The 13,220-nt window shown below is 35.5% G+C and overlaps 1 protein-coding gene across 4 annotated transcripts in view; it reads right to left on the bottom strand.

Moving 5' to 3' along the window:
- Positions 1-13,220, bottom strand: part of ARIH1 (ariadne RBR E3 ubiquitin protein ligase 1) — a 178,946-nt gene that overhangs the window by 93,466 nt on the left and 72,260 nt on the right. For 2 of the 4 annotated variants that reach the window (XM_073801227.1, XM_073801226.1), the window contains one exon: positions 3,120-3,187. The exons of the other annotated variants lie outside the window; for them this stretch is intronic. In XM_073801227.1, the coding sequence (XP_073657328.1) occupies positions 3,120-3,187 (68 nt within the window). The remainder of the gene's footprint in view (positions 1-3,119; positions 3,188-13,220) is intronic. 4 annotated transcript variants of the gene reach the window in all.

The following is a 13,220-nucleotide window of genomic DNA, read 5'->3' as shown; positions in this document are numbered from 1 at the left end:
CAATGGTGTCACTTTAAAAATCAAGCTATGAGCGAACTAAGACTTCGTTATGATCACAAGGCAAAGGAACTTTGATAACATTAAAGTATAGGTAGCATAAACTGCGATCCTCAAAGATGCGAAAAGGAGGAGGAAAGAGATAATGCCAAAGGGTGATGGAACGAAAAAGGTATATTAATTAAAATTATAAATGTAATCATTTGAAGACATAATAGGTCTTTACTTTTTTATCTGCTACCATATGCAAGTATTACTCTCTTTTTTTAAAATCACAAATTACAGACTGCAGAAAAGAGCTACAACAACTATCATATATTAAGAACTAACTAAGTGGCTTCCCTGGTGGCGCAGTGCATAAGAATCCGCCTGCCAATGCAGGGGACATGGATTCGAGCCCTGGTCTGGGAAGATCCCACGTGCCACAGAGCAACTAAGCCCATGCACAGCAACTACTGAGCCTGTGCTCTAGAGCCCGTGAGCCACAACTACTGAGCCCATGCGCCTAGAGCCTATGGTCTGCAACAACAGAAGCCACCACAATGAGAAGCCCATGCACCACAACGAAGAGTAGCCCCCACTCGCCGCAACTAGAGAAAGCCCGTGTGCAGCAACGAAGACCCAATGCAACCAAAAATTAAAAATAAATAAATAAAATTTAAAAAAAAGTTTAAGAGCTAAGAATAGGCACAAAGGATATGAAAAGGCAATTCAGAGAAATGTTCAATTAAAACAACCAAGTAATATTTTCCTTATCAGACTAATGAAAATTTTAGGATTCTTAAGAGTGTCAGAAAGAGTATACAGAAAATGAGAGTTCACACACTGTTGGTATAAACTCCGTAACCATTTTTGAAAACATTCAGTCGTATTTATAAAAACCGTAAATGTCTATACCCAAAGGCCAGCAAGCTCACATCCAAGGTTAGGTTGGGTCAAGAAAGGAAAAGGAAGGAAAGGAAAGGAAGGAGGCACACAATAGAGGATGAACAAAACGTCCACTAAAGTCATATTAGAAAATACTGTACAATCGTTAATTCCATAGTATAACATTGAAGGAAAAAACAGCAACTTTCAGAATAAAGTGAGATTGGAAAAGAAGTGGGAAAGAGTACAAATACAGCTATTTTTCTTCTAAAATAAAACATTTCAATTGTAGATTAAAGTTTATTGACATAAGCATAAGAAAGCACCACTTTTTAAAAAAATCAAATCTTAGCATGATTTAAATAGTTTCCATCTTTACCCTCTTACTAAGAATTCCTTTTCATAAAGACAGAGATTAACCAGATTTTTGTAAAGATATCACCAACATGCATTTTAAGAAGGTGAAAACTAAAAGCAGAAGTTACTTTTGAAACGTCAACAGTGGCAGTCAGGATTAGAACATACCTAGGTCTCTAAAATTCAGAACTATTTTGCTTTATACTGAGTTGGACTGCTAGATCTGACCATTTTGAAGAAACTATAGATTCATGACTAATATTCATTTTAATATGCCATGCGATAAGATAAAAAATAATTTGTGATTTATTTAGACCATGAAATTTACCTAAAATACTTTTGAAAGAAGGTGCTAAATATGAAAGTTTAAAAAAGTTAACCAAAAAGGTTTCTAAGACCAAAATAACAGGGGGGGCCGGGAGGAGGGCATCTTAAAATACACCAAAACATCTTGTCTTAAACACTATTGAGCCAGGGCTTCCCTGGTGGCGCAGTGGTTGAGAGTCCGCCTGCCAATGCAGGGGACACGGGTTCGTGGCCCAGTCCGGTAAGATCCCACATGCCGCAGAGCAGCTGGGCCCGTGAGCCATGGCCGCTGGGCCTGCGCGGCCGGAGCCTGTGCTCCGCAACGGGAGAGGCCACAACAGTGAGAGGCCCGCGTACCGCAAAAAATAAAAACAAAACAAAACACTATTGAGCCAAAATATCGGTACTATGGTTTACCATGGAACTTCACTTCAAAATACATTTCCACATTCAAGCAACAGTAGACTAGATCTCTTCAATATAGTATAGTTTATTAAAGTAACTATTATCATCAGCTTTTTTGGGCCAGAATTTAGGCTATAAGTATCTAAGATTTTAGGTTTTACAGTCATTTTGAAAACCCAGCATTTTGAAACCAAATACCAACTTTTATCTGCCTTTTCATTTGGGAAGCCTTGAGAAGCACTGTTTTAACCTATTAGAAAAACAAAACCTCTTTCATTTAGAAGCACAACAGCAAAGAAAATGATGCAAATATCTGTATCATTCAGCTATCCCTATAAAATCTCACTTTACAGCCAATACTAGAGTAATAAATAAGCAATCCAACATTTTACCATACTATATATAAAGCTTTCATTTCTTTTTCTTGATATGTTTGCATTGTACTGCCTAAGTTCTTAAAACCTGCCTGTGATTTAGGTCTTAGGATTCAGCTCTCTCATTCTAACCCAGTATTTACAAAAAAAAAAAAGCCAGGAATTGCTATTACAACTGCTATCATTTGGCAAGTAAATGGATCCAAATATCTAAGTAAATGCTATGAATATTTAAATAAAAATCCTTAAGTTTCCTTATATAAGTTAAAGAACAACCTGGAAGATTTAGATTATTTCCATCAAAACAGAATCAGATATATAACATTAATATATAAATATACACACATGGCCAGATCAATCTATCTTTCCTGCTTCTTCTCCCAGTTTTATAAATGTGATCCTTATGCAGCCAAAAATAAATAAAATAAATAATAAATCTTTTTTAAAAATAATAAATGTGATCCTCTGTCATCATAGTTTCTGAAAATCAACCAGGTCCATGAATCAAGCAAATATCATAAATATCCTCCATTTAATCACTTCTTCTATTATTCAGCATTTTTTTAAAAGATAGTGGCAAATACCAATTTACTTTGTTGCCTGAGTGCCAAGTAAGCTTCTGGTTTAAACAATAAAACTGTGCCCTTTATAAATAGATACGTCAAATTTGTCATGTCAGAAGAGGCTTTCCATAAAGATTCACAGGATAAACAGTATGCCCTTAAATAATTAGGTATTCGCTGCCAATACGTGCTCACACATATGTGTTTAATGATCCTTTAATAACTTGTCTTTGGAATGATTCTGTCCTACCTTTGCTGCTGCAGCCCTCCTGTCCTTTGCATCACTGAATTCATACTTCTGGAAGTACCCAATATGCACTGTAACAGACAGATGGACAGATCAATGGGCCACAGCGACAAAGGCCAGAGAGACAGACTTGACAAAAATTAAAATCAAGGTATATAAAGGGGAGGGAGGAACCAGAAAACATATCTACCTATATTCTATAGTAAAATACCTGAACTTCGGATCTGCAACCCTCTCATCCACATACCAAATAAATTATTCTTGATTTCCATTTTATTCTTCTCTCAACTAGAAATAGTACCACTGCCATAGGCAAAATAATCAGTATTTTTAATACCATCAGCAGTTAAAAGATACAGCAGGCATTTCTGTAACCATGCCACACGATTTCTTCAAATAGAGGTTGCTCTTTAATACACAAGAAACTATCACATCCAAAGACGACTTTCTATGACAAAATTAAAATGGCAACTATTACACACAGAAAATTTCTATTGCAGTGTCAAGGCCTATGTGATTATAGTATACTACTGGGAATCACTGAATGAAAGTCACATTTCAGCATTTTATCGTTCTGTATTTTCCTGTTTTTCTATGTAAAAATGTTTGCTCACACCACATCTAGATTAATCTGGGGGCTTAAAAGAATGTATTAGTGCCATTAGTGCTTAAAAGAATGTATTAGTGTCATTTAGGCCAATTTCCAAGATAGAGTAAAACATCTATACACAAAACTACCAACAGTATCTTTAAAAGCCATGTAGAGTCCTCCTGCTAGCTCAAATCCATTCAAATGAGTATTCACACTTCAAGAGGCTTCCAAAAGTTATTTTTTGAAAAGTACCTTTATATCTCAAAATGCTGGCTTGGCTTAAGCTTCATCAAAAACTTACATCTATGTACGTCATTTTAATTTAATCAAATATTTTATTTTGCATGCATCTAAAATAATACAGAGCCAAGCTACATGTTTAAGAAACACTGAGGGAAGATGTTTCCCCTTCTACTTCCAGGGGATCTAACCATTTACATATTTCTTATTGTAACCCCTCAAAAACATGAGTGGGTAATGAGTAATGATAATCAAATGTAATGCATAATCTCTGACTAAATTCTAGACTAGAAGAAGAAAAGCTATGAAAGACAACTGGGAAAATGTGAATGTGATATGTATATTAGATTTTTTTTCTATGACAACTTTATTCAGATACAATTCATATACCATAAAACTCACTTTCAAAATGTGTGATTCAGTGGTTTTGATTATATTCAGAGTGGTGACACATAGTTGTGTTAACCATTAATTTTAGAACATTTCATCACCCCAGAAAGAAACCCCATACCCATTTGCAGTCCCTCCCCATTCTCCCCTTTCCCCACCCAGTCTCTATTTTTTGTCCCTATGGATTTGCCTATTCTGGACATGTCCTATAAATAGCATCATACAGTATGAGGTCTATTGTGACTGGTTAATTCTGTCATTTAGTTTTACTTATCTAGGAAGGCCAACAAGCTGATAGCTTGCCATGGACATCAAATAGGTCTGTTTTACTAGGGGAATGGAGAGGAACTATTAATTCAGAAGGTTAGTTAAAGGAAGGCTACTTAAAGCTTCAGCTACATTATAACATGAGGAAAGACAATTTATTAAAGTTAAATAACTGATACAAAGTCACAGAGCGGATAAAAGGCAAAGTTGGAACTAAACTTAGTTCTATATGATGCCAAAGACTTAACCACTGAACTATTTTATCTCCTAATAAAATAATCCACCAATTCTCACTGATGCTACTCTCCTAATACCTTGAATACCTCTCCCACCTCTCCATTCCTGCCTTGCTAACCTCATCATATATTTCTTGCTCAGATTATTGTAATACATTTCTCACTACTCTCCCTGCTTCCTAATATCATCCTGTTCTCATTTACTCCCTATACTGCCAACAAAGTGGTTCTTCTCAACACTAATCCTATATTAAAAGTTTATAGTTGTTTCAACTGGCCCCATCTCATTTAGCACTATGCTAAAATAAAGCCTTTCACAAACTGCCTACCTGTCTAGCCCCAGCTCCTACCACACTACTTTCCAATAATTTTAGCAATCTTTTCAATTCCTTATTGTTCATTCAACAACCTAGACCATTAATAGCTTCTGGCTTTGTACATTCCATTAATCTTCCTCCTCTGTCTGGAATGCCATCTCCAACCCCATCTGCCTAGTGAGTTACTATTCATTTTTCAAAACCTAGCTTCAGACCCACTTCCACCAGGATCTGTCAGTCCTTCCCAGAAAACAGCACTAACATTCCTTCTCTGACCTTGTAAATTTACTGTTGTACATATCACTGTATTATAATTTACTTAGACAAGCCTCCTTAAAGAGTTGTCCAGTATCTGTATTCCCCCAGCACAGTGTAGCCACTAAAAAAATACTAGGTAAAAAATCAATCAAATACTCAACTTATATACTGTTCTCTAATTAAACTCAAGCATTATTTTTAGGATCCCATTAACCTCAGAAATTCATAAAATAATCACGATATTTAGGGTCTTAAATGGAGGATAAAAATCAGGTTAGGGGAACTGTGGAGGTTCTACTTTTAAGAGAAAAGTATTAAGAATAAAGATAGTACTAGTAGTGATAACCTCTGAGGGAGGGAAGCAGGTAGTTAAGATATTAAGGTGGGAGATTTTCTACTTTTTTATCTTTTGTACTTTTTGAATTTTGAGCCAAGAAAATATATGCATAGTCAAACAAAAGTTTTTTAATCCTAAAAAAAAAAAAGTATCAAGTCTTAGAATACTAAAGCTGTTTCAATTTTTTTTTAATCAGAGGTTATGGAGGAGAGTTCAGTCATTTTGGCCCCAGCATGCAACGTATTTCTGTATTTTGTTTTGGTTACACAGAATGAAAACCCTGATTCACAAAGATATGAAATTTGCATGGCCATTTCAGAATATTCTTCACTTAAACTGATCCAGAAGCTTAAAAAAAGGCAGTAGAAAACAGTTTATTCAGAGTTGACTTGTTAACACTGTCTAGCAACTGCCTTTATTTTTATAAATGCTGAGTCAGAGGAAATATGCAGAACTCAAAACCCCAAAACTATTAATAGTAGAAACACATCAAGATGAGTTATCTATCCACTTGTTACTGCAAAACCTGCCAATGTCTGCAATGAGGGTATGAACAAACATCTGCATCTGCCTGAATCCAAAATACCAGTTCATAATAATCTTCACTCAACAATCCATAAGAAGTGAAGCAGAAGCTTTATTCTGGATTCTGCACACACAAATAATGTTAGCCTGGATATAGTTTTAACACATTGGTAATCTCCAATATGATAAATAGTTCTTTAAAACTTATAGAAAGGCTATCATGAGGAAGGGTTAGAAGCAGGTAGGTTCAAGTAAAAAGCTACAGAGAGACAGATATTAACACCTGGAAAAACTCAAAATCAGAGCTGTTCAAACATGAAATGCGCTCCCTTCTAGAGTGGCTGTGGGAGTTTAACTCACTGCGGAGGTTCAAGAATAGGCTTAAGCTACTCTTAACCCTAAAAGGGATCACTTAACAGGGAGGTGGTATACTTGGTAAGTTGTTGGCCAGCATAACCTTTAAAGATCCTTTTCATCCTTGTTAGTCTTACTCTATGTGAATCAAAAATTGTGTTGACTTCGACATGAAACAAATATCAGGCAAGTTTACTGTCATCCTTCATTCTTTAGCTATTGTTTACGTATTATGCTTGCATTCCTAAGGGTGCCTAGAGGATTTTTGTGAATTTTAAAGTCCTATTTTCACCCTTTTGGCTTTACAGTTGCATGGAATGCAACATTATAAATCAAGCTTCAGGTACTCATATATTTCAAGGACCCAGTGTTAACTACATTGATGCAATGTGAATTGAGATGATTATAGAAAACAGACAAAATGTTTAGGGCCAATGAAACGGAATTATTAGATTTAAAAAGTCAGTTAGACTGGTAAGTAATATATATACTCTCTTTTCAAAGGAATATTACTTCCATATTAAATGAGTTTAAATAGTAAGTTATCAGTAATACACTCCTCTAAGAACGTCACAAAAGAAATATTTTCTCATTATGGAACAAAATAAGTCAAGTCAGCTTATCTCCCTTTAAATATATAAAGCATTCGTTATCCAGCGCATCCATAACAATTTCACAATGCCATTCTCCCAGAATCTCTTGGTGCTTCTGTCAGGAGAATGCTGACTTTGTGGACCACTGGTCTCAGTTCGTAATTTCATATATAAATCACAAATAAATTTTACATTATATATACATTCTATAACATCCATCAAATATGTAGAATTAACGTTAAAACTTTGTTTTTAAGTGCTTAATTTGGACTAGAAAACAGTAAATGTTATAAATAGCAATTTTGGCTTGAAATTTTCTTGAAGGTGGTATATATGTAGGCTGGAAAGTTTAAATGGGGCTTGTAAATAGTAGACTTCTGCCTCTATATCACTCTGGTTTATTATTTATTTGGATTCATAAGCAACAGCACTGAAGTCACAAAACAGAGCCCATTGACTCACTCTGTACAAGTCAGTCTCCTGGCGCATACAAAGCTGGAGACAGAAAGGTAGAACAGGTCTGGAGAGACAAACAGAAAATACGCAGCACACAAGACAATAACATTCATATATGTTTTATTTATATTTAATGATATAAAATACTGAGTTCTGAAAGCCTAGGCAAGTTACTCAATTCCTCTAAGTCTCCATTTCCTTATCTATAAAATAGTAAAAATACCATCTACTTCAGAGAAGAGTTGTGATGACTAACATCCCCTTAAATAACTGGTTAAGAACAAAAAATGGAAAATGTATCAGAGAAAGAGAGAAGAGTTAATTCAGTGAAGTCAACAGAAGAGGAATGTGAACAATTCACAAATTAAAAACATAGGGATAGTACCAAGACTTATTTTTATCAATAATAAAATCAATAAGAAAACTCATTCATATTCAATTTTGACTCTTCAAATCAATGTTTATCAGCTATGGTCCAAGACCTGTGCTGGCCAATGAGAATACCAAAATTAATACACTGATCCTACCTTCAAGGATTTTCAGAGTCTATTTAGCAAGAGAATAATAGAGATTATTTTTTAAATAGGAGTCTATACAAAATCCTGAGACCCACTCAAAGGGAAAGATTCAAAGAAATGATGTTTAAGGTGAGTCATAAAGTATTAATGAGTTTATCAGGCGAAAAGCATTTGAAACAAAGGAAAAAGCCTTACAAAGGCACAAAGAAAAATTTCACAGGGACTATCACTATTTTGCTATGTCAAGATGAGTGTGAAGAAATGACAGATAAGGTAGCCAAAGGTCAAATTATGAAAAGTCTGATCTATCATGCTTAGAATCTTTTCTCCTAATCTGCATCCTCTGGTAACCTAGTTACTGGAACGTCCTAGGCTCAGAATCCCTAGGCTTAGTAGGTTCCTCATAAGCACCATTTCCTGTCCCATTCCTACTGCTTATCATGATTGGTAAAGATCTGGTATACTTTCTCAGGCCATAAACTTAGACCAAGTATGAACATTTCTGACACTGTCATAAATTGAACAGGATGACCACTCAGGAAAAAAAAGGAGACATTCAGCATTTCCTGAAAAATCTGTGGCGACCACACTACACTCACAAGGCCCCATTTTCCATCAATATCACCCTTTTCACATTCTTTCAATTTTTCTGATTTTGCTAATGAGACCCTTCCAATAACTTCTAATAGCTTCTAACAAGACTCTACTTATCCACACAAAGGACTACTTTCCTTCTTTCCTAAACACCAACTAGTCTCTTCTTTGCAAGGCAGGGCTTTCCTTAACCAAGCAGCAAAGAGGGGTCAAACCACAACAAACGTGAAACATGTCAGGGTTGACCTGATGTAAAAATAACACCTCAAAGACAAACTGGTAGGTGTGGGATTTCTGGGTAATGGCAGTACACTAAGATACTCAACTATGAAAACCAGGCCAGGGCAAGTCAAGAAACAGGATATAATTGAGATCAGGCTACATGTGGATAAAAGTGGGCATGATAGGTCCTGAGTTATTGACTTTATAATCAAGGATTTATTTACATGTCTGCCCTTCCTAGACTAGGAACCCTAGACAGGAAGGAATGTTCTCCACTCATCTTTGTACATCCTGAAAGCAGTTCTTCAGCACAAACCAAGCCTTCAGATAAATGCATCCTCTGCTGACAGGATGACTACAACCTCATCAGAGACCCTGACCCAGAATTACCCAGCTAAACCACTCAAGACTATAATACAGTAAATGTTTGCTGTTTTAAACCACTAAGTGTTAGGGTAATTTTTTATGTAGCAATAGATAACTAATACAAGAGACTCATTTAAAATCAGTCAATTAGCTAAAATGAAAGATTCTTTTAGGACTGTAAAGCTTTCAGTATACAAATACAAAGAAAACCTAAGTACGAGAATTTGGCTCAGTCAAAAGGTCCAACTAAAATCTGAAAAAGTTTGGTACAGCAGAAAAAACTTCTATTTTAAAAGTCAAAAAGCCCCAGTTTCAGGACTTTCCTAGTGGCGCAGTGGTTAAGAATCCGCCTGCCGATGCAGGGGACAAGGGTTTGATCCCTGGCCTGGGAAGATGCCACATGCCACAGAGCAACTAAGCCCGTGCGCCACAACTACTGAGCCTGCAAAGCCACAACTACTGAGCCCACGTGCCTAGAGCCTGTGCTCTGCAACAAGAGAAACCACCGCGATGAGAAGCCCACGCACCGCAGTGAAGAGTAGCCCACCGCAACGAGAAAGCCCCTGCACAGCAACGAAGACACAATGCAGCCGAAAATAAATAAATTTAAAAAAAAAAAGACCCAGTTCCAATGACCTCCACCAGTCTCTAACAGAGAAACTCCTGAGCTTCCCTGATAAACCCATTTCTCAGCTTCCCTAACTTCAATTTACTTATCGATATAATGGAGATAATGCTATTTTCTTGGGATTTTGTAACGAATACACGTGAAGACACCCTAGCATGTTTTATAAATATCAGCTATCATTACCACTTTTGTCTATGGTTTGTGAGTCTCCCCTTACATAAAAATGAGTAAATTTGATCTTTTTTTCCCCCATTCTGTTATTTTCCCAAATCTAAGATATTCCTTACTGCAATCTTTAAAATGTCATACTTTCTAGCTGGAATTCTAGTTCAAGGAATGCAGGCAGCCTGTAGAAGAGAAAAAGGCAAGGGAACAGATTCTCCTCTAGAGCCTCGAGAAGGAACACAGCCTGCCAACTCCTTGATTTTAGCCCAGTGAGACTCACTTTGAACTTGACTTTCTCAACTGTAAAATAATGAATTTCTGTTGTTTTAAGTCACTAACTTTGTGTTAATTTATTACAACAACAAAAGGAAACTAACACTGAGACTTGAAGGGATGTCTCAATGAATGGAGGAACACTTGGTCTTCCACCCAGGGCATTTACTGAATCCTGGGATTGCACAGGGCCGAGACTAAAAATCTAAAACCTCTGAAAGGCAGAGGGGCAATGATTAAAGTTTGGGACCCACTAGGGGAGGGACTGCTGAGGAAAACACCAGGTTCTTAGTTGAAGACTCTAAAAGGCCAATGGCAGATAAGAGATAAACTGAAACTGAACAGGGCTAGAACTCAGCCTTATTGAATTAAGGCAACCATTCATCACTCTCACTGTCAAGCAGAAGGAAAAATAAAAATCCTCTCTGGAGGAATCCATCATCATCCAGAATCTCTAAATAGTTTATATACAGTGTTCAGCATGCAATCAAAGTATGTCAACTGACAGGAACACCTGACTGAAAACTGGGAGGAAAATAAAGATAATATGAAAAGACTAACAGATAATTCAGATATTGGAGTTAGCTGACAAAACGTTTAGGAATAAACTCTTAATATGCTGGAGAAAATAGAACAAAAGATGGAAAAGAGATGAAAAAGAAGAAATCACCAGAAAATTAGCATCTATAAAAAAAGAATCAAATGGAAACTCTAGAATATAGTATCTGAAATTAATAATTAATTGAGGGGTGTTTAATAGTAAATCAGACAAAGGAGAAGACAGATTTAGAGACCCAGATGATAAATCAATGGAAATCATCCAAACTGAAGCACAGAGAAAAAAGGATGTAAGATGCACAAAAGAGCATTGGACACATACGGAAAATAACAAAACCTCTAATGTATGTGTAACTGGACTCTCAGAAGGAAAGGGGATAAAGGCAGAACTGAGAATTTCCAAAACTCTTAAGACATCACAGATTCAAAAGGATCTGAAAACACAAAGCAAGATAAACACAAAGAAAACCACAACTAGACACAAAGTAAAAAATATTACAAACATCCAGATTAAAGATTCCTTAGCTTCCTCCTACTGCAAACAATGGAAGCCAGGAAACAATGGAATCTTTAAAGTGCTGAAAGAAAACTACTACCAACCTAAAATTACAAACATAGCAAAATATTCTTCAAGGACAGGGGTGAAATTAAAATATTTACACAAAAAATGTTTACTAAGAGCCTACTATGTGTCAGGTACTGTTCTGGGCACTGCGACTACAGCAATGAATAAAACAAAGTCACTGCTCTCATACAGCTTTCATTGAAATGTAAGAAGTCAGAATATAAACAGATTAACAAATGGAATATGTCAGGTGGTATCTCTGAGAGCTCCTCCTTGAAATATTAAGCATCTCATTCTATTTCCAAACATCTTTCCCAAACTAGTAATACCTCATGATTCACATTTCTAATATTTCTGTTAATATCCCCCACAGCATCTAACATAGCTTATATATAAATGTTTCTGAATTATCAGTAGTAATTCCTAATCAGCAGTAATTCCTAACTTGTCATATATAACCCATTGCTAATTTACAGTAAACTCATATAACGTGGTTAGTCATATCTCCTGTTTGCACGCCAATACTATGCTTCCTTAGTGATTCAGAAATATTTCAGAATATCAGAGCAGTGATTCTCAACCTGTTTGGTCTCAGAACCCCTCTTCATCTTAAAAATTACTGAAGGTGCCAAAGAGTTTTGCTTATGCGAATTGTAACTATCAATATTTATGATGTTAGATATCAAAACAGAATTTTTAAAATACGTATTAATTCATCAAAAAGTAACAGTAATAAACCCCATTATATGTTAATACAAAAATCATTTTTATGAAAATATGTTCTAAAACAAAAAAGTGAAAAAAATGCACTATTTTAAAGTCTCTTTAATATCTGGCTAAACAGAAAACAGATTCTCATATCTGCTTCTGTATTCAATCCTTAAGTATGTTGTTTTGTTTAAAGAATAAAGAAAATGTAGCCTCTCAAAGATATGTAGTTGGAAAAAGCAGAACTTTTATAGCCTTTTCAGATAAGTACGGATATTCCTTTTGATATTACACCAAAACTCAAAAAGTGGTCATTTCTTAAAGGCTAGTTGTAAAATAGAATCTGAAACCATATCAGAGAACTTTTCTTATTCTTGCTATATTAAAATCCAATCTTGAACTCTGAATGGATCACTTACCAATGCATGATTGTGAAATATCACAATTGGTATCACTGGAAAATTGGTCATTTGGAAAATACTGGTTCATTATGTTAAGCAGATCTTCTAAATGCTGACATATTATACAGTATTTCATCAGGAAGCTCTCAGCCTCACAATGGCAGATATAAGTTTTCCAAAATTCTAATTTTCACTTAAAAACTAAATATTTTATCATTGGCAACAAATACTGTAAGCAGTTTTTCTTAAAATAACAGGTGTATTTCATTCATTTTGAAGAAACATTTACAAACATTTGTCTGAATAACCAGTTTGCCAGCCATTTTTTCAAGTAAAAAGAGGCAGCTTGTTCAGCTCACAAATCAAATGCACAAATGTTTTTCTTCAAGACAACCTCTGTACTTTAGTATGCAGAAGTGCTTTAGGCATACCACCAATTTTGCCATATAAGCTATTAAGAAAATGTGTGTACTTAAGGGATAAGATATAACACTAATAATTTTTACTGCTTCACCCAGGACAATAAGTGAAACCGACAATT

Source organism: Tursiops truncatus, chromosome 2, assembly GCF_011762595.2.
Source record: "Tursiops truncatus isolate mTurTru1 chromosome 2, mTurTru1.mat.Y, whole genome shotgun sequence".
Taxonomy (NCBI): domain Eukaryota; kingdom Metazoa; phylum Chordata; class Mammalia; order Artiodactyla; family Delphinidae; genus Tursiops; species Tursiops truncatus.
The sequence above is the reverse complement of the archived record's forward strand: the minus strand, read 5'-3'. Positions and strand labels throughout refer to the sequence as shown.